Source organism: Scleropages formosus, chromosome 7 (genome assembly GCF_900964775.1).
Source record: "Scleropages formosus chromosome 7, fSclFor1.1, whole genome shotgun sequence".
NCBI lineage: Eukaryota > Metazoa > Chordata > Actinopteri > Osteoglossiformes > Osteoglossidae > Scleropages > Scleropages formosus.
The window spans coordinates 4083758-4106348 of record NC_041812.1 but is presented as its reverse complement, the minus strand read 5'-3'; the positions used below and the strand labels follow the sequence as shown (position 1 = coordinate 4106348).

At 42.9% G+C, this 22591-nt stretch overlaps 1 protein-coding gene across 1 annotated transcript; it reads right to left on the bottom strand.

Moving 5' to 3' along the window:
- Window positions 1-10689: 10689 nt before the first annotated feature.
- On the bottom strand, window positions 10690-19791 carry LOC114910935 (cytosolic phospholipase A2 gamma-like). Its single transcript, XM_029253516.1, has 15 exons — window positions 19762-19791; window positions 19119-19156; window positions 18770-18881; window positions 18294-18436; window positions 17056-17254; window positions 16791-16896; window positions 15020-15160; window positions 14857-14934; window positions 14680-14733; window positions 14469-14585; window positions 14060-14206; window positions 12449-12550; window positions 12128-12285; window positions 11837-12005; window positions 10690-11562 (listed from the first exon to the last, which is right to left on the bottom strand). The coding sequence occupies exons 1-15, from the start codon at window positions 19762-19764 to the stop codon at window positions 11411-11413; spliced, it is 1719 nt and encodes a 572-aa protein (XP_029109349.1). The 5' UTR covers window positions 19765-19791; the 3' UTR covers window positions 10690-11410.
- Window positions 19792-22591: the final 2800 nt, after the last annotated feature.

Below are 22591 nucleotides of genomic sequence, written 5' to 3'. Positions count from 1 at the left end.
AACGTTGGTTCAAGGTGGTTTAACGTTGTAAGCTGCTTTGGAGAAAAGTATCAGCTCAATGAATAAATATATTTCTACTTCTGTGGTTAGAGATCCCCACATCTGGTCCAAGAGTAGGGTTGGACACCATTAAAGATTAAGCGATACGCTACAGTATCGGTACCAACAAAATACTATGTTTTTTTTATGTTATTATGAATATATATTGTAATGACCCGCATTGCTTGGGAGTGTCATGTTTGAGCGGGAAAAAATGTTCATTGTAAACAGTAGAGAATTGTGGATAAAATGTGAAATAGTTGTTCAACTGCTGTGGGGCCTCATGAGGAATATAAGGGGGTTGAGGGTCTGTTGGACAGTGTGGGAGAAGGAAAGCTTGAAAAGGGCTAAGCAGGTTGGGAAACCCGGTTTATGGTGCAGGTCCTTGAGGAAAAGGGGTCCTTGGACCAAGAGCATTTCCTTATGTTTGCGACGATCCCTCTTGCTGTGTGACAGTGATCCAATAAATGTTCGTAATGAACGGTGTCTGTGTGTCCTTCTTCGCCCCATTGGAACAGAGAGCGCTACAATATGCCATGTCCTGCACATTGAAATACTAACTACATATTGAAACACCCAGAAGAAGTAATATTTTATTTTTATTTTTGTTACACTTGAGTTGAATCACTGTATAGCCTGCTAAAGAAAATACTCTCTGACAACACATTGCTTCCCGGTAACCAGAAAGACTTTGGCTCCAAAGCTGCGGATTGTTGACTTCCCTTCAAGTGTTTGATAAATCTTTGAAGGATTTTCTATTTTATTAAAGTGTGAGAGAGAGAAAGAGAGAATCATTTGTCATTTGCACAGTTGCACTGGGTATACTTGGCATTGAATTGCTTGTGACGAAGCTCAGATTCAGACATTGACAGTACAAGCATGTATTAGACAAGAATGAACACATATTTAGAAAAGAATGGTTGAGATGATGCTGCAATGTAGTCGATAAATGAAAATGAAAACAGTGGTGGACAAATGCGCGCACACACACACACACACACACACACACACACACACACACACACACACACACACACACATCATCTGAACCGCTTGTCACATACGGGCTCGCGGGGAGCCAGAGCCTAACCAAGGCTGGAAGGGGAGGGGATGCACCCAGGACGGGACGCCAGTCCGTTACAAGGCACCCCAAGCGGGACTCGAATCCCAGACCCACCGGAGAGCAGGACTCGGTCCAACCCGCTGCACCACCGCGCCCCCCTGACGGACAAATGACATTGTAAAAATCATGTGCTAATAAGTAAGGTGAGCGGGGCGCGGTGGCGCAGCGGGTTTGGCCAGGTCCTGCTCCCTACTATATATTATATACTAAGACAAACATTTGACTAACTGATGTTGGACACAAACATTTATAAATCATTTGGGGTCCTCATACAGTGATGCCGTATACCTGAAAATTAAATTTAGCAAATCAAATGTGCCATTTATACAATAAAGTTCAACAGAAAGACTACGAAGTGATGCAGAGAATTGAGCACATAGAGGAATTATAGCAAATAAGTACAGTAACAGATGGAGTTTGTGAAAATGCTTTGACGGGTTTGCTCTGCAAGGGAGGCGAGGCGGGGAAGAGGGAGAAGGGGATAAATTTTCCAGATAAGGAGACAGGAAAAACAAATTAAAAACAACAAAACACCCTCTGTCTGCATCCCTGTCCCCTTAATTCCTGAGCACCATGAAAATAAACCAGCACTTCTGTTCCCTGACCTTTGTGCCCCCTGAGTCATCTTGCCACATACACACACACACACTGTCTGCACCACTTGTTCCATACAGGGGCCCAGTGAGCCAGAGTTTAACCCAGCAATACAGGGCATTAAGGGGACACACCCAGGATGAGACACCAGTCTGCCATAAGGCACCCCCAACAGAACTTGAACCCCAAACCCATGAAAGAGCAGGCAAAGGCCAACCCTACTGCACCACTACACCACCACACCCCTGAATGTAATAGCTCTACTGTTAAAAACCTTATTACAAAGAACATAATCACGTAAATGAGCACATTTTCTATTATGACAATTTACATTTTCACCACTTCTATCAGCACTTCCACAAGGACTAAGAAAATATCATTGGCAAAAAAAAAAAAAACACTTGAGGATTGGAGTGGGTAGATTTAGTGAATGAGGGTGGTGTATGTGATGTAAATGACTAACAGTGCAAATAAAATGCTGACAAGCAGAGATTTCCATCACACGGCAAAGTGTGTTTTTGTGTTCCACCTAACTGTATTTTAATAGACTTCTTTGTTCAGTTTGTGTGATTAGTGATATGACCCTCCACGAAAACTCTTTCTTGCTAAGTCTTCTGCAAATTCTTCACAAGAAGGAAAGAGTGATATCAACAATCTGTAATGATGGAATACAAAGGGTAAGTATTGTAAAACACTTCTAGATTGGGGGGTGTGGGGGGTGTGGCCAGTTTGGGCAGGGCCTCCTCTCTACTGGGTCTGGAGTTCAAGTCCTGCTTGGGGTGCCCTGCGACAGACTGGCATCCCACCCGTGGGTGTGTCACCTCCCGTCCGGCCCCGTGCCCTGTATTGCTGGGCTAGGCTCCGGTTTGCTGCGACCTTGCTTGGGACAAGTGGTTACAAGAAAGACTTTCAGACTGCCCTTAAAGAAGGTAAAGAATGCCCTATCCAACTGTGGGCCAAAGACTATTTCAAACAAAATAAATCAGAAGTCAGTCAGTGAGTAATTCTCATCTTCCACAGTTACACTTAGCCATTTCAGCATGTCTGACACCCTGGAACTTCGATTTGAGAGTCTCTCCACAATTTGGTCCTTGTCAGCAGCTACGTTTACAGACCATTTGGGGTCCTTACACAGTGATGCCATGCACCTGAAAATGATAATTAACAAATCAAATGTGCTGTTTGTAAAATAAAGTTAAATAGAAAAAGACTATGAAATGATGCAGAGAATTGTACACATACAGTAACTGTAGTAAATAAGTACAGCAGTACACCTCTCTCTCCTCGGTCCTCATTCTTCTTGATCTGTCTGCGGCATTCGACACAGTCAACCATCAGATTCTTCTCTCCACTCTTAACCGGCTTGGGAACAAAGGTGTGGCACTAAGATGGTTTGAGTCCTACCTATCTGACAGATCCTTTCAAGTGGTCTGGCGGGGCTCTCATTCTTCTACTCTGCCTCTCTCAACTGGTGTCCTGCAGGGCTCGGTATTGGGTCCTCTTCTTTCTCAATCTATACCTCCTGCCTCGGTCCTGTCATAGCCTCCCATGAATTCAAATACCACTGCAGTGCTGATGACACTCAGCTCTTGCTCTCCTTTCCACCTGGTGCATCAGACATCTCCGCACGGATTGCTGCCTGCCTGTCGGACATCTCTTCGTGGATGTCTGATCACCACCTCCAACTCACCCTTTCCAAAACAGAGATTCTTTACCTCCCAGCTGTCCCATCCTTGTGTCATGATCTATCGATCAAACTGGACAACTCACTCATTTTGCCTACATCCCTGGCTAAGAGTCTGGGAGTAGCGACTGATGCGAGTCTGTCTTTCTCTCTGCACATCAAAGCCACAACCCGGTCCTGCAGATACATCCTGCATAATATTCGTAGGATCCGTCCCTACCTCATTATTGACTCTGTCCAACTACTTGTCCAGGCCATGGTGACTTCCCGCCTGGACTACTGCAACTCTCTCCTGTGGGGCCTTCCTGCTACTGCCATTAAACCTCTGCAGCTTCTACAAAATGCTGCTGCGCGAGTCGTGTTTGATCTGCCTAAGCGTTCCCACGTATCTCCTCTTCTCATTTCTCTGCACTGACTTCCTATAGCTGGCCGAATCAAATTCAGGACCCTGGTTATTATCTACAAATGCATCAATAGAGCTACTCTCAGCTATTTACAGGTTTTGATCAACCGCTACACCCCTGCTAGACCCCTTCGCTTGTCTACTTCTGCTCGCTTGGTGGTCCTGTGCACAAAAGGTAAAGCACGGAGGTTCTGGGTTCTGGCTCCGTTGTGGTGGAACGACCTTCCCCAGTCGCTCAGAACTGCAGAAACTCTGTCTGCATTCAAGAAGAACTCTGTCTGAAAACTCATCTTTTCCGGACCCATTTCACCCAAGACCTCTCCAGCTTATGTATGGTGTAAATGTTCATGCACTGTAACTTCATGAGCATCACCAGATAAAGCCTTTATTCAGCCACTACTCCAACATCGTTTTTGCTTGCTTGTGTTTCTAATTTCTAAAAACAAAAAATTGGTAGGAGGGTATCAGGTTTTGTGTATCCTGTGTTTTTATGCACCTACTCGAACGATGAACCTCGGTGCAGCAAGTGGTAGGTATCAAACTGGGTTTACTTGAGTCACATGTCTGCAGCTATGTCTCTTTCTCTTAATATAATGCGGAAATTGTACTTTTCTGAGTTGTACGTCCCTTTGGACAAAAGCGTCTGCTAAATGAATAAATGTGAATGTAAATATAGAATCTGTGCAACAAGAACATGGAAATGCATACAGACAAATAATTGGTTTTATTAATAGCAGAAGTGATTCTATATGCAGTATATCTAATAATTATTATGTATGTAATAAAGCAAATTACTTGTTAGTTTTACAGATTGTACAAGGATTTCAATTTACCATGCAAGTAGCTGCTGAATGTCTTGAATGTGGAGGGTGCGGTGGCGCAGTGGGTTGGACCACAGGCCTGCTCTCCAGTGGGTCGGGGGTTCGAGTCCCGCTTGGGGTGCCTTGTGTCAGGCTGGTATCCCATCCAGGGTGTTCATCCTCCCCCTCCAGCCTTGCACCCTGTGTTGCTGGTTTGGGCTCCAGTTTCGTCAATCATAACAATTGTTGTTGTAAGAAATTTTATACTCTTAAAAATGTACAATTGCAAATGACCTTGGACAAAGGCCATGACTGTAAACCAAGTGCGATGTAATGGAACTGAAAAAGGTACACCATACAATAGTACTATGTTTGTATATATGTGTGTGTGTGGGTGTCTGTGTGTGTGTGTTTAAAAAAAATGACAGATTTACACATTTCACTCTTCCACTGCACCTGGTTGTTCTTTCAGATGATCCAGTAGCAGAGAGCAGCCGTGATCATCATCATCATCATCATATTTGTCATACAACTGGATAAGATGACTCAGTATCTGATGTAAGAGGATCTTCATGGGGAGTTCATGAAAAAAAGGAGTGACAGTTATAGAGAGAGAGCTACTCAGGACTGGGATGAATGTGGAAGGCACTGAGTGATAACAGCTCACCCACATTCGCAGCACTCTGTTCACTGGTCATCACTGAAAAAATATCTGAGAAAAGGAAGTGACATTAATTCACTTTCAGTAGACTGTCCATTATAAATATGGAGTTCAAAGTAAAATTTTAAAAAAGTTTTCCCAATAAGTGAAAGAAATATTGGTGAAATAGGAAAACCCAGATCAGTGTAGGAAAACTTAGGATTTGATGATTATGAGACAGTTACCATGGTTTACCCTGATAGCTGTTGCAGTTTTTCTGCAATAATTAAGAGAAGGACGGCAAATAGGACCTTGCAGATACAACATGTCCTTCTCCTCGGTCTGTTTCTTCACAAGTCCTTCCTCAAACTGGCTCCCAAAGAGGGACGTGGTCACATAGGCACCCACATGGGTGTATCCAGCTTCTTTCAGGGCTGACCTCGAACCAGGGGTCTGCAAGACAGGAATTCAGTGGTCTGAAGCCACTCTAAAACAAATCAAAATAACACAATTAATTTGTTGCTGTAGACAAGAGTGAGGGGTTTCCTTGAATTTTGTGAACACAAAAAATACAGCACTGCCTTTATTCATTTAGTAGACAGTTTTCTCCAAAGAAACTTACAATGATTTATCCATTTCTACACCTTGGGAATTTAGGGTAAGTACTTTGCTTAAGGGTATTACAGCAAAATACAAGATCTGAACCTGCAACTTTTGAGTCCAAAGACAGCACCTCTGGCCACTATACTACCAATGCCCTTTGTTTGTGTCTCAGTGTTAATACATTTTCCCTATGATAGTTCAATGTGGTCATATTTATACTAATAAAAAGTACACAGAGCTCTCAACTAAATGCTCTTAAGCCGACATGACTGGAGTCATGATTTTCATTCAACATACAAATCAATTGAAACTAATGAATTAAGAAACCACGTAAGAGACGAGGCAGGAGACAGGAGATGCAGTCGCCCGTTGCTGTGGGCTTTTATTTGCCCTTAGACAGGGGAGAAGGAAGGAGACGGGAGACGGGAAACGGGGACCAGGGAACAGGTAAGGAGAGGTTTCGTGCTGGTCGGGGGACTGGGAGAGTCGGGTCTGTCGGGATGGGGGCGTCATCTCTGGGATCGGGATCGGGATGGGGTTCGGGTTCGCCTTGTTCTGCTCCTCATCTCTTTTCTCTACTGCTGGGCACCGGGGAAGAAATAGGGAGTGAAATCAGCCCCAGCTGTGGCTGCTTTGCCCCTGTCTCCACCCCCTCCCCGGGCAGCCTTGGCGTGCTCCAAATCAGTTTTAGCAGATAAAAGCAATACATAGGGACTGTTAGACCCAGGGGCTGGACACCAGAGGTGGGACCCAAGTGCAGGGTCGTTTATGTGGAAGCTCAAGGCGCAAAGCAATACTCGTGGTCGGGGATAGGCTTGGATCCGGAATCAAGCTGCGAATGTTGTTCCAAGGGATGATCCTAAGTCATGGTCAGCGAGGTGAGGCAAAGGTCAAAACTGTAGAAAGCAGGACTCGGGGTCGAGGAGGTGAACGAGGGAACGAGGAGGTGAACGAGGGAACAAGGAGGGGAATGCAAGGCAAAGGTTGGGCAAGGTGAGGGTAAAGCTGAAGAACGCAGGTGGGACGGTTGTCTCATACAAGATTCCGTGATCTGACAGTGGTGGACCGGAAGCCTTTATACCCTGCCCTGCTGACTACGACCAGGTGCTTATGTCTGGTGTGCGGTTGTGGGTGACAGAGACACAAGAACAAGAATACCTAGACCTAGACACCAAAACAGTAATATCATGAGAGCAGACTATGAGGGTATGGACGACGGATGGAGGCAGCAGTGGAGAATTGAAGTAGTTGGACTAAAAAAAGGTTTGTTTTTCTTTACTAAAAGGTATTCTTCAAAACACATCAACCACAGCCAAATACAAAACAAACATTAAGTTACAAAGAACATAAGGCCTATGAGCCATGGGCTTAACCCCTTGCATCAACAGCAATGCATAGCTCTCCCATTTACTTCACACATTAAAACTAATTTAAAGATAACATACAAAAGCAATTGTCCAGTCACTCAAGCTATGTTTTTTTCTTTAGTCACTGTTCTCTTTCACAGTCCAGTGAACAACAGTCGCTGCCCAAAAATCAGTCAGTGAGTAATTCTCATCTTCTACAGCTTCATTTAGCCAGTCCAGTATATCTGATCTATTGAATTCTCCATCTGAGAGTCTCTCCATAAGTTTGTCCTTGTCAGTGGGTACTTTCAAAGACCGGCAGGGATCTTCATACAGTGATGCCATACACCTGACATGAATACAAAAATAAATTGATATTATTTACTGCTCATTATTGTATTTGTAATTGTTTTCAAAATATTTTGCCCATTTACCAGGTGGACCCTGACACTCCACACAGATAGTTAATGCTGGCCAGCAGTTTCTCCTCTCCCATCTGAGCCAAAGAGCCCAGCAGTCCCACCATGGCCCTTTCACCTCCTCCTGAGCCCAGGACAGCAATGACTGGGACATGTTCCTGCAGGAGTGAGTGTGGGACAAGAAGAAAAGTCAAGACTGAGGGAGTTCGGTCAAATATCAAGTTTCTATTGACTTTCTAATCTCCTGAAATCACTAACCAGTCAAGAAAGAAGGGACACCGAGGTCACAGCCTTTACTGAAATACAGTAGTACAGTTAGAGGTGGAGAACATCAGTGCTATTAAGGTGACAGTAAAACATACTGTGTCTTAAAACTTGCACTTTGGTCTACATGTTTTGAAGTGTGTCTCCAAAAAATCTATATGAAACATCTGCTTTAGGTCATGGGGGGTGCGGTGGCGCAGTGGGTTGGACCGGCGACCGACCGACCTTTTGCTTCGTCCCCTGACCTCGTCCACGGTTGCTCGCTCTGACTCCGACCGCCAATCGACCGACCATTCGCCTGTCCCCAACTCCGAGAACTTGCCTTATCCCCTGAATCCAGAAGAAAGACTCCGCACTTGGGTCCTGCCGTCCCGGTTCTCTCGACCCTGCATGACAGTATCTAAGGTCTGCCTTTGCACTGATATAGTGTCCCTGTTCCTGTTTGTCATCTGTAATTGTAACAAGAAACTCAAAGTACAACCATGCCCCCGCACCCCCAGAACAACAACTACTGCTATTAAAAAGTCAAGACCGAGGGGTAGATCCGGTGTCAAATGTTTGTTGACTTTCTCAGGTCTCTCTTATGTTAGTAAATGAGGGACACTGTGGTCACAGTCTTTACTGTAATACAACAGTACTGTTAGAGGTAGAGAACATCAATTCTATTGAGACACAGACAGACAGACACATACAGTACATATTGTGTAGATCTGATTATTATTTTGTTGACTTTGCTCATGTTCTCAGTGCTGGTCCTCCCTGTTCACTGTGTTTACTTGTATTTATATCATTAGATTACATCATATTTGTCATGAACATGGAACATGCAGGGACAGCTTTATGCCCCAGAAAGGCTTTTTTTTCCAACAAAATTACAAGGAAGTGAAATATTTACATTTATTAATATAGCAGACACTTCTCTACAAAGTGACCTACAACGTTCATCTACCTACAGTTATTTACCAATTTACACAGCTGAGCAATTTTAGTTTTAGTACTTTGCTGAAGTGTGCTACAGCTGGAGGTGGGATTCAAACCCACAACCTTTCAGGTCCAAAACAGCAACCCAGACCTCTAAAATAGCATGTCTACCAGATAGCTTTCATGGCTGTAGTGTTGGGTATGGTTTGTCTTTTTTAGTAAACTAAAAGTTTTAAGAGATTTAAATAGAGCCCATTCCTGTGTTACAGCCTGCTGGTTTGAGATCAGTCCTCACATTGACCTCATATATTTGACTTCCTGTTTCATCCTGCTCCTTTTGTCATTTCTTCAATAATCATGAAAATTAGAAGGGGGGGAGGGGGGTGCCTTGTGACGGACTGACGTCCTGTCCAGGGTATGTCCCCTCCCCCTTCAGCCTTGCACCCTGTGCTACCGGGTGAGGTTCCAGCCTGCCACGACCCTGCTCAGGACGAGCCTTTGCTGACGTTGGTTGGTTGGTATTTTTGTCTGAAAGCCACATTTTATTATGTCCCTCCAGTTTTTCAGGACTGCTTGGCTCCCACAGTTCAGTGATTGAATCCTATCATTTAGCAATACATGGTGAGCTGCTGAATTGATTCAGTGTCTTGTGTTTGTCTCACATTCAGTTTGAAAAGTGAATATTTCTGTAAAGTCTCTTTTCTCTTTTAAACTCTGACCTCTAATGAGGACATTGTCAGGAGGTGGAAAGAGCGCTTTGAGGAACTCCTAAACCTGAGGGATTAGCCTCCCTTACAGGAGGCAGGGCCAGAGGCTTCCGGGCAATCAGAGTCCATTTCCCTGGTGAATGTCACTGAGGTAGTTGGTAAGCTCCATGGTGGCAAAGCACCAGTGGTGGATGAGATTTGCCCGGAACTGCTTAAGGCCCTGGATGTTGTAGAGCTGTCATGGCTGACACGCCTCTGCAATGTTGCATGGACCTCGGTGACAGTGCCTTTGGATTAGCAAACTGGGGTGGTGGTCCCTATCTTTAAGAAAAAGGACCGGAGAGTGTGTGCCAACTATCGGGGTATCACACTTTTCAGCCTCCCTGGGAAAGTCTATGCCAGGGTGCTGGAAAGGAGGCTCCGGCAGATGGTTGAACCTTGGACTGAAGAGGAACAATGCGGATTCCGTCCTGGCTGTGGAACAGTGGACCAGCTTTTTACCCTCTCACAGATAAATGAGGGGGCATGGGAGTTCGCTAATCCAGTCTACATGTTTTGTGGACTTGGAGAAGGCCTATGACCGTGTTCCCCGAGAAATTCTGTGGGAGGTGCTTAGGGAGTATGGGGTGCCGGGGCCACTACTGCGGGCCATTCGGTACACACAGAGCGAGAGCTGTGTCCACATACTCGGCATTAAGTCAAGCCCGTTCAGTGTGGGTGTTGGACTCCGCCAAGGTTTTGCCTTGTCTCCACTCCTGTTTGTGGTTTTCATGGACAGGATATCAAGGCGCAGTCGAGGTCAGAAGGGCATTCTACGTGGAAGTCGGAAGGTGAAGCCTTTGCTTCTTGCGGATGATGGTTGCCTCCGACGTGCACTGGAACGGTTTTCAGCCAAGTGTGAAGCGGTTGGGATGAGGATCAGCACCTCCAGGTCGGAGTCCATGGTTCTCTCACAGAAAAGGATGGCATGTCCCCTCCAGGTAAGGGGAGAGAATTTGCCCCAGGTGGAGGAGTTTAAGTGGACTAATACCAGGAATAAGTGGTGTTGCATTTTTCATTTCTTCAGTTAAACATTTCTTACAGCATTCATATGAAGAAACTGAACAAAGGCAAAATCATCTGGTTTATTGTTTTTAGAAGCCAGGAAATAGTACAAAATATTCATTGCTCAGCAGAGAACTCAAAAAGCACAGGAAGACAACAGCGAATCACTAGCAAATCACTGTTTTAATTGTTGATTTATAACATGTTTTGTTAGAATAAAATGCAAAAGATTTACCTGTTGCCAAACTTAGAAAGATACAGCTTGATCTAGTTAGAATTCAGTGCTTTCCCCTTACAGGTCCTGGGCCCTGAGTGCTCCAGGTTCCACCCATATTCCATCCATCCATCCATCCATCCATCCATCCATCCATTTCCAAAAACTGCTTGTCCTGATCACGATCTAAGCACCAAATAAATGTGTATCAGATGAACTAGTGGCTCTAAATTGCCCAAAGTTTGTGTATCTGTGTGGCAGACTGAGTGTGTGATCACCCTGCAATTCCATGAGTTCCATCCATCCACCTTATGCTCTACGTTGGTCACAATAAGCTCCAGATCTGTATGAGATGAACAGTTACTGAAAGTGGATAGATGGATACATAACTTTTTAGGAATCAAATGAAACTAAGGTTTTGACTTAGATGCAAAATAATGAATCGAAGAAATTTGATTAGAATGTTGTCTCATGATCTGAAAGCTAGAGATTAATTACATTTAATGATATATATGGTTATAAAGGTTTTTCTGATTAGAAAAGAATAAAATGCTGACTAATTTAAAAATGATTTGAAAAGAAGTCGATGAAGAATCAGCATCTGAAGCATCAGCATGCACACACTGCCTTGATCTCATTGAGGATCTTCTCCTTGTTGTTCTTCACATTCAGACTGGACACCAGCAGCAGGTCCTCAATCATTTCCTTGCTGTACGGACCCTGAAAAGTTTTGTACCTCCTTCTCCACTCCTCAATATTTTCTGAGAGGGACATGAAGAAAAACTCTTAGAATATCAGAAGAAAGAAGAAACTTGAAAGCAATATTTCATAGGAACCTGGATATCAACTTGCTCCAAAGATAACGTTTCTCCTGTTTTACTCTCCATGTATTAATGTAAAGAGTCTTGTTTTAAAATAAATATTTTAACAGCCATGAAGGAATATGGTAGATACACATTTTCCATCATTAAAGCATGTTTTTAAAATCTTTGGGATGGGATGGTACAGGATTAGACGGCCGGTATATGACCCAACCTCCACAGTTGACAGTGTTGAAGAGCGGAATGTGGATGACGATGGGTGCTTTTGTTTCATCTTTGAACACATAGAAGTCTTTAGGGTTCTTTTCCTCTCCTGGTTCTATGACCAAGGAGGGGAATGGTATTCCAGCCTCTTTACAGTAATCTGCAGCTTTCTTCACTGTCTGGAGAGATCATAGTAGTGACACTGTTACATGTAATTCAAATGAGACACATCACAGCATCCACCAGAATGCCGGTGTAGCGAAAGAAATTCACAGTATTAAAATAATGACTCTGTTCTCACCAGGAAGGGATCGTCACTGCTGAAGTCGAAGGAGAGAATGAGGTCCACCTTCCTCTCCGGCCGTAACGCAGCCACGTAGGGAGAGTTCAACAGGATTCCTGCATCTTCCAGGTTCCTCTTCTCATCTGACAGCAGAGCAGCCGGGATGTGCTCTACCTCTGGACACAGAGCAGAGCCAGTGGTGCTTTACTGCTGTATGAGGCCACATCCATTAGTGAAGGAAAGGCAGTTTGTCCTCAGGCTGTGGCTCCAGCTCAGTGGTTAGAGAGTTTGGAGAAAAACAGAAAGCAACAGGCACCAAGAGATGAGAACCACACTTGCCTTTTGCTGGGTACTTGTACAGGAAGTTGAATTTGGTGCCCCAGGTCCAGTTGTAAGCAGCTATGATAGTTTTCCCCAATATTTTCACAACTGCGAAAAAACCTGCTAAAAAAAAGGAAATCATACTTCACATTTAAATATTTTGCCCTTTTGACCCTTTTCTCCACAGAAAGTTACACAGTTATGCTCCCTGCAACTATTTACCCATTTCAAAAGCTGGACAATATTTTCACAGAAAGGGAAAACAGAAATCACAGTTTGCATTTAGCTCACGGTTTTCCTCAGAATAAAGCTACATTCTTAAGCTACACTACTTACAATTATTTACTCATTTATACATCTGAGCAATTTAGGGGAAGTAGCTTGCACAAGAATACTGTAGCTGGAAGAGGAATTCAACCTTGAGATCTTTGGATCCAAAGGCAGCAACTCTAACCACTACACTACTAGCTATAGTGGTGGGTGGGGGGGGCTGGCATAGATTAATGTAAGCAGTTTGTGTTGGAGTTTGTTCCAATCTATAATCACATTACTGATGCTCGGGCTCAAAGTGACCTGGAGAAACTCTCAAGTGTTCAGCAGACTGTCTTGTACTGTCTGTGGAATCTTTCTTAACACTGCTCTTAAAAGGAGTTGTACGTGGTCAATAAAAAGTACTTTTTCCAGGCTCCTGTCTCCTGTAGCTCCTTGGGGGGGGTGCAATATTATAATGACATAGACCGACCAGCCAAAATATTAAAACTAACCGCTTGATATTGGGTACGCCCCCCTCGTGCCGCCAAAACAGCTATGACCCGTCGAGACATGGACTCCACAAGACCTCAGAAGTCTTCTGAAAGACCCGGTTGTTCCAGAATTAGCTCATGGCGACTGGGAACTGATGTGCAGGGCGGGGTACTTCAAGTGGGGCCCCTGATAGTCACTTGATGTATTGCTCCCCATTGATGAACCATAACCCAGGTTTGTTTTAACATTGCAGAGGGTAGCTTGATCATTTGACAAGAAAAGGAACCTTATTGCAATCTCATTACCAGAGGCTCCTTTCACAATGGTTTACCTTACCTTCATTAAAAAAATTAAAATTCAGTCTACATCATAATTTTAACAAATTTTCCAAGATTTGGTCACCTTTTTTTTAGATCTTTTTAGACAGTGCTACAAGAGCACCCTTACTAACTACTGCAACTTTTGGAAATGAAAATTGCAGGTGCTGCCACTATGAATTCCAAACACATGAATGTGTGAAAGGCTGAAGATACCATAGTGGTTAAGGACTTGGGCAAAGGACAAGGACAAGCTTGCTGGTTTGACTCTTGGATGGGATTCTCCTGCTGTATTCATGACCAAAGTAGCTCAAGTAAAGTATACAGCTTCCTAGTCCCCATATCCATTAAATCCCACATTGGTTACAAACAGCATCTCAGCTGGGACCAGTCATCGTTCTTCTCTAGATTCCACTCGGACACACAAACACATGGCCAGACTTTTCGAGAACAAAATATCAGATGATTGGGCAGAATTCATAACACACATTGTAGTATACAGTATAAATGCCACTTTTTGAACACCTTACTATAAACATGGTATAGGTGCTGAAAGGAAACTGCTTACTTCCTTCTAAAGGACCAAACAATCCCTCAAGGGCCTTGCAGATTTCAATGGAAAGATGTGCAACATATTTCTGTTTCTCCTCTGTATTCATGTTCAGCCACACATTTTTCTGCAGAACATGAACTCTTGGATAGTTTGTGTTGCTTTCTGGCAAAACAAAATGGAATACAGTTAGACACCTTCCTTTACCTCCATTTAATTGTTTTCAAACAATTTTTCATGTTTCAAAACAGCTATTCATAATCTGTCAATAAATTATATATTTCAGTTTTAAAGTTTGATATGATAAATAAAAATGTTGTAGGCATTATGTAAAATGACAATGATATATAACAAAAAGTGATACGTGTTGTGCATTGACTGAACTGGTGTCGGTCACAGTATTAGTATTAAACAGAACACTTAGTACCTTGTTGTAATTTCATAATTTTATCCAGCAGAGCGACGCTTTCATCGTTATTTTCATAAGAGTCGTGTAGCCGCACGAGACACTGCAGCACTTGGTATGCAGAGTCCTCACTGAGAGCTTTTAAAAACCGAAAAAAGATGTTATAGAAATATTCACAGTTTGACCTGAATGTGAAACAAACGCAAGATATTGAAAAAATACAGCAGCTCACCAAGTTTTCCTGAATTTTTAGACTCATTCACTGAGCTGTAGAACCCAAGCAGCTCTGAAAAATTAGAGGGGCTTAAATGTGGATTTCGGCCAAAAAATAAAACAAAGAAAGGAGCACAATCAAAAAGCAAAAAAATCGGCAGTTAAAAATGTGAGGTCAAATAAATGTTTTGCTTACTACGAATCCAGTCCCAAATCCACTGTAATATTTGCTTTGTGTCTTCCATCCCATCTGCAAGAGCACTGCCACAGAGTCCTGCAGAGACATGACTGAGGTTTACTTACACACTTCGGTGTCTCTGGAACAGTTCAATTATTAAAAGAAGAAGCACAAAGAGCACCTTGTAGGTACAACATGTCTTCCTCCTTGGGGAGCGTCTTGGGCTTTCCGTTCTCAAACTGGCTTCCGAAGAGGGATGTGTCCACATAGGCCCCCACATGGGAATAACCAGCTTCATGAGGACTGATCTCAAACCAGCAGGCTGTAACACAGGGACGGACTCATTTTAAACCTCTACAAACTGTTACTTTCCTAAAAAAAGACAAATCATACCCAACAGCATATTTAAGAAAGCTTTCTGGTAGAGAAGGTATTGAAGAAATTTGAGCTGCTGCCTTTAGACCCAAAGGTTGTGTGTTTGAATCCCACCTCCAGCTCTAGTGCCCTTGTGGGAGGTAATTACCCTAAAATTGCTAAGCTGCATAAACTGCTGAAAGTAGATTAACACTGCTTTTGAAAAAAGCCTCATTCAAAACTCAAACAAAAATATATTTTGGATTCCTTTCTCTCCTGATCTCCCATGTGCCAGATAAATCTCAATAATTGTTCAGTTATTAAACAAGTATTATTTTATTTGTTTAATAATTGAAAAACTCTATATGTATTGTATACTGATTTATAGGGGCTACAGTGGCACGGTAGGTTTGGTCTACGCCTGCTCTGTAGTGGGTCTGGGGTTTGAGTCTTGCTTGGGGTACCTTGTGACGGACTGGTGCCCTGTCCTGGGTGCGTCCCCTCCCCCTCCAGCCTTGTTCCCTGTGTTGCTGGGCCCGGCTCCGGCTTGCTGCAACCCCACTCGCTTTTAGTGTGTGTGTACTTGTTTATTTGGTGATGTTTATGTGATGGTGATAAATTGTACTCAGGAATCACGTGTTTGCATCCAAATCTCTCCTTCCGTTCATGTTTTTGTATTAATCTCAGAAATGTATTTCGCTTTGGATGATAGCATCTGGTAAATGTACATGTAAATATGTCACTTTTTTTGTAATTTTATTGAAAAAAGTCTTTTAGGGGAATAAAAGCTGCCCTGTATGTCCCATATTCATGACATGTCAAGGGAATTACACACAGACACTGTTTAAATCTGCTCATCCCAAGCAGGGTCGCAGCGAGTCGGAGCCTAACTCAGCAACACGGGGGTACAAGGCTGGAGGGGGAGGGGACACACCGAGGACAGGACACCAGACTGTCACAAGGCACTCCAAGGAGAACTCGAACCTCAGACCCACCGGAGAGTAGACCATAGCAAAACCTGCTGCACCGCTGTACTCTCAAGGGGATTATTCGTGGGCAAACAAGAGAAATGAGAGACTTTGCCAATGTTGTGTTCTGCCTTCTCCTTTACCAGCCAGGATAGTCTAGTTTGTCTGCCGTACTGACAGGCAAACAGTGCCTTCCTTTTACCTGAATAAAAATTGGAAGATTATTATCTGAGGGCACTACAACAGGAGGTGGGATTAGAACCTGCAACTCCGAAGACTCTAACCACAAATTCAAACCAATGCACTCTGCTGTCCCGTTTAGAATTTGAATAGGTTGAGTACTATATTACATCAGGACTGATTGATTTAAAATCGACAAATTTTTAAAAAATTACTCTTCTTCTCATTATTGCAAGAATAGAAGTATTTTCCGTAAAACTGCACATAATGATCAACTAAATACTTGTCTAGAATAAACTTGTGAACACACTGCTCAAGCTAGACTAATTGATTAAAAGGTCAGTTGATATAAATAGAAGTAAACATGGTGAACAGGGGGGACCAGGACTGAGAACATGAGCCAACTCAACGAAACAATAATCAGATCTGCACAACATGTACTGTACATACGTGCTGTCTGATTGTCTTGTTTCAGTCCCTTGTCGATGGCTGTGTAGATGGGATAGGGGTTGGTTGAGTCTCTGGCTTCCTGTTCTGAGAGATGCTGTCCATTTATCTATAGGGATGGAAAATGATGGAACAAAATATCACACAGCTAATGTGTGATAATGTAATTTTCTTATTCATATTAAAGTTAATTTATTCCAAAGGTGGGGAATTCTGACACCCAGCAACGACACCGTCCCTCATTCTGTGTTTTGCTTTCATCACTGACCTCTTTTATGGAGTTGAAGACAACAGTCGCAGCCCAAAAATCAGTCAGTGAATAATTCTCATCTTCCACAGCTACACTTAGCCAGTCCAGCATGTCTGATATACTGAATTTTCCATCTGAGAGTCTGTCCACAATTTTTTTCTTGTCAGCAGCGACATTTACAGACCATTTGGGGTCCTCATACAGTGATGCCATGCACCTGAAAATGATAATTCACAAATCAAATCTTCTGTTTGTAAAGTTCAAGAGAAAGACTATGAAGTGATGCAGAGCCTTGAAGACATATAGAAACTGAAGTAAATAAGTGTAGTAGCAGTTGGATAAAGACTCCAAAAAAAATGAAACCAAAAAGAGCAGAATCCCCACCTGTCTGTACCCCTTTCTGTTGAACTCCTGAGCATTTTAAAAATAAATTAGCGCTTTTATTAAGCAACCTTAGCGTCCACACACTTCATCTTGCCACACACTTATATATATCATAACTGTATTATTCTACCATTCATCCAATTTCAAAAACTGTCTATCCTGAGCAGGGTTGTAGTGAACTGGAGTCTGCACTGAAAGCATTCAGTACAAAGTGGGGGGTGGGGGGGGGGGTAATACACGAGACAGGACTCCAGTCCATTGCAGGATGGTTGCACAGACACAGTCCAGTTCACAATTTACGATTTAGAGTCAATGATTCACCTGAACTACACACTTTTGGGCTGTGGGAGGAAACCAGAGCACCTGGACAAAACCCAAACAGACACAAGGACATGCAAACTTAACCCACACTGACTAAGAAAAGAACTCAAATTTTCACGCACCACCGAGGTGCTGTAAGGTGGTAGCGCTACTCCTTGTGTCACCCTCTTATTATACTTTTTTGTTCAGAACATATTTGGCATTAAATTTTTCATGAGGTCTCCTTATTAGTTGTGGGCAACATGGTACCACTGCAGTCACACAGAACCTCGGCTGTTTGGGTGTAGGTTCAAATCCAGTTCAGTCTGTGGAGATGCATGTGGGTTTCCTCTGGGTGCTCTGGTTTCCTCCCTCAATCCAGGCACATGCAATTCAAGTGAACTGCTGTGACTGTGATTCTATGTGGCCACCCTGTGATGGACTGGTGTCCTGTCCAGGGTGTGGACACTGCCAAGAACAAGCAGCTAATGAAATTAAGGCTGTTATTAGATGTATTGCTAATGTTTATTTGTTACTGCGTGTGTAATCAGGTGTACATATTCTCCGTTTACCAGGTGGACCCTGACACGCCACACAGATAGGTGATGCTGTCCAGCAGTTTCTCCTCTTCCATCTGAGCCAAAGCGCCCAGCAGTCCCACCATGGCCCTTTCACCTCCTCCTGAGCCCAGGACAGCAATGACAGGGACATGTTCCTGCAGGATTGAGTGTGGGACAGGAAGAAAAGTCAAGACTGAGGGGGTTCGATCAAATATTAAATGTTTGACTTTCTCATGTCTTTAAGTTACTGGCCAGTTAGTAAATGAAAGACATCGAGGTCAGAGTCTTAACTTAAATACAGTAGTACAGTTACAGGTAGAGAACTTCAATGCTATTAAGGGGAGAGTAAAACGTCCTGTGTTTTGAAACTTGCACAGTGGTCTACATGTTTTGAAATCTGTTTCAAAAAATCTATATGAAACATCAGCTTTCGGTCGTCAATTCAAGACACAGAGGTTGAAAGGCTCAGGTTTGAGTGGAGTACATACCTGTTTATATTCAGTTCCTTTGTCTTTCAGATATTTTTCCACCACCGCTTGTCTCCGTTTAACATATTCTTCCTCTTTTGGATTGAGGGATTTAGACACACGCACGTACTCACTAAAAGAGGAATGAAAATAGCAAATGGCAGCTTTTTTCATTAATGTATTTTTACCAACCAATTGGGCAGCTTTCTGACATCTAAAATTTCCAGGGACACAAAGACAAGTTATTTGTAATGTACCTAACATGGTTTGACCTGCATCACTTTTCTGTTGTGATGCTACACTAAAGTTTATCAATCCTTAATTAATTTTGAAATCATGAACCTGAAAATATACAGTATTTAAGGTCTACCTTTGCACTGATGTAGCGTCGTTGCTCCTGTTCGTCATCTGTAATTACAGCAAAGTCAAAGTAATAGCTTGTATCACTATTGAAATGAATGCTATCTTAAATTATTCTAAGCCAAATTTCTGCTTCTGATGTGAAAAATATTTATTCCACTTATTACTGCATGTACAATTCTGAAAGTCTGGACTCCCTTTGTGTCTAATTGAGAGGTTCAACTGAGAATCCATGAATAATTTGTGGACTCAGAATGATAGCTCAGGAAACATCAAATTATCTGAAAACTGGTAAGAGACTGACATGGCTAATGTATTAATAAATATTCTTCTCCATAAACGTGTTTAAAGTCAGAGCTGTAAGAAATAATGAGATAATTGGGGAAGCAAATATTGAGCAAATATGAAAGATATTGTTGGCACTCAATTACTTTTATATTTTCATAATATCTTTAAATTTGGCTAGTAATATAAGAAAGAAGAAATACTTCAGAAGAGAGAATCTGTGCAACAAGAAAAATACATACAGACAAATAATTATTTTGAATTAATAACAGAAGTGTTTATATATGCAGTATATCTAATAATAATTATGTATGTAATAAAGCAAATTACTTGTTAGTTTTATAAATTGTAGAAGGGTTGCAGTTTACCATGCAAGTAGCTGCTGAATGTCTCGAATGTGTTCAAGAAAAGCTGTAGTGTGGAAAAACCTGCTAGCCTTCTTTTATAGTAAGGTAAGTTTTATCCCCCCTGCCCCCCCCCAAAAAAAAAAAATTTAAAATGAATTCTGTGGAAGTGAAGTGTCCGTGAGACAGAAGTGAAACTGATTACAAAAAAGCAAATAAGGTTTTTTTTTTTTTTTACGATTTACGCAAGAGGTTGAACTGTGAATAACCTATCTGAACAAAGACCAATAATGCCTCACCCCACAGCAACTGAACTCGTCACTAATACCTCAGCATCCCGCTCTTTCTTACATATTCTCTTTGTTCATTTTCTCGGAGGTGTATAGTGTATGGGGGTGTGGTGGCACAGCGGGTTTGGGCGGAGCCTATTCTCTAGTGGGTCTGGGGTTTGAGCTCTGGTTGGGGTGCCTTGTGTCGGGCTGGCAGCCTGTCTGGGGTGTACCCCTTCCCCCTCCAGACTTGCACCCTGTGTCGCTGGTTTGGGCTACTGTTCGCCACAACCCTGCTTGGGGCAAGCGGTTTCATATGGTCTGTATAGTGTACATTATTGTTTTATTGAAGTGTCTTTTAGCTATTTCATCATTTATTTTCAGCAGTAATTATGTATTTTTCATTCATACATTCATTCCTTGTTAGAAACCTGTCTTGCACAGGGTTGAAGTGGTGTGAAATCTATAATGGAAGATCATGAGGATGAGTACATCCTGGACACCAGTCAATTGGAGGATAATCACAAACTCATTGACTCACACACAAACACAGTAAGGGATGTTTAGAGTCATAATTCATTTAAAAGAGACATCTGGAAAAGTCAGGAAACACAGGGAAAAACTATATGAGGTTAACTCATCCCATTTAATTTCAGTGTGAAACAGACAACCTCTGAGAGTTTTCTTAATACTGACCCACAGCTGGAAGAGGGATTTTTAACCTTTTTTATGCGTTTAACATGAAGGGCAGTCCGAAAGTGTTCTGCAACATCTAGCCTATGCCTCACACCAATGCACACACAGACTGAAACCACTTATCTCAAGTGGGGTCACAGCAAACCAGAGCCTAGCCCAGCACCACAGGGTGTAAGGCCAGTGGGGGAAGGGACACACCCAGGATGGCACCCCAAGCGGAACTCAAACCCCAGACCCCCCAGAGAGCAGGCACAGGCCAAACCTGCTGCACCACCATGCTATCACACCCTCCTTGCACCATTACAGATTAGTTAAATTTGCTGTTTCTTTTTTGTGAAGAATTTACAATAGACTTAGCAAGAAACAGTTTCGGTGTAGGGTTTGATCTCTAATCATACAAACAAACGAGTCCATTGAAAGCAGTCAGGTGGGAGTAAAACACCTTGCCATGTGCAGCTGATGGAAACGTCCTCTGCTTGTGAGCATTTTATTTGCAGTGTTAGTCATTTACAACACTTACGCCATCTTTTGGTGCCCTGGATCACGCAGGGATCACAGCTACCAAATTAGAGTCTCTAAATGTGTTATCATGATCAGGAACATAATCAGGAACAAAACTTTACCCTCATTCAGTAAATGTACTTACTGCACTTTATATTTATTTATTTAGCAGATGCTTTTTTCCAAAGCAACTTCTAATGAACTCTGTGTAGTGTTATCAGCCCAAACACCTTATTCACCGCGGTGACTTACACTGCTAGATACACTACTTACACTGGGTCACTCATCCATACATCAGTGGAACACACTCTCTCTCTGTCAGTCACACACTGTGGGGGAACCTGAACAGCATTTCTTTGAACTATGGGAGGAAACCGGGTATAATTGCTGATGGGAAACTACTTAATTCCTTCCAAAGGACCAAACGATCCTTTGAGGGCCTTGCAAATTTCAATGGAAAGATGCGCAACATATTTCTGTCTCTCCTCTGCATTCAACTTCAGCCACTCATTTTTCTGCAGAACGTGAACTTTTGAATAGTTTGTGCTGCTTTCTGGCAAAAAAAAAAAAAAATGGAATGCAGTTAGAAACCTTCATTTAATCGTTTTCAAACAATTTTTCATGTTTCAAAACAGCTATTTATAATCTGTCAATAATTTATATATTTCAATTTTAAAGTTTGATATGATAAATAAAAATGTTGTAGGCATTATGTAAAATAAAAATGATATATTGCAAAAAGAGAACTGTGTTGTGCATTGACTGAAAAAACACACACACACACACACACACACACACACACAGAGTCTGAAACCGCTTGTCCCATACGGGGTTGCAGGGAACCGGAGCCTAACCCGGCAACTCAGGGCGTAAGGCCGGAGGGGGAAGGGGACACACCCGGGACGGGACGCCAGTCCGTCGCAAGGCACCCCAAGCGGGATTCAAACCCCAGACCCACTGGAGAGCAGGACTGTGGTCCAACCCACTGCGCCACCGCACCCCCCTATCACTGAAAAAACAAGCTTGAAAAAAAGCATCAGATAATTCTCACAACTCAAATGAAAATTTCCCGCATCGTTGAGAACAACCCTGTCACTATCCCACCCGAACCCTTTCTCCACAGGTCCTGTTTTGTTGGTCCCGTGTGATGGCAGTTTCTGCAGAATCTGAGGGCCGCACAGATAGATCCAGGGCCTGAAGGAGTCCCAGAAGGGAGGGAGTACGTCCTGGCAGGTATGCATCTGCAGCTGCTCCTTTGGGCCTACGATTCTCCAGCCGCGAATCATCCGGGTTTCCAAAGGACTCTCGCCCTACTCCAGCATAAGTACTAGTGGCTTCCCATCCGACGCTGCGTGCAGGAATTTGTCGAGGCCTGTGAGGTTTGTGCC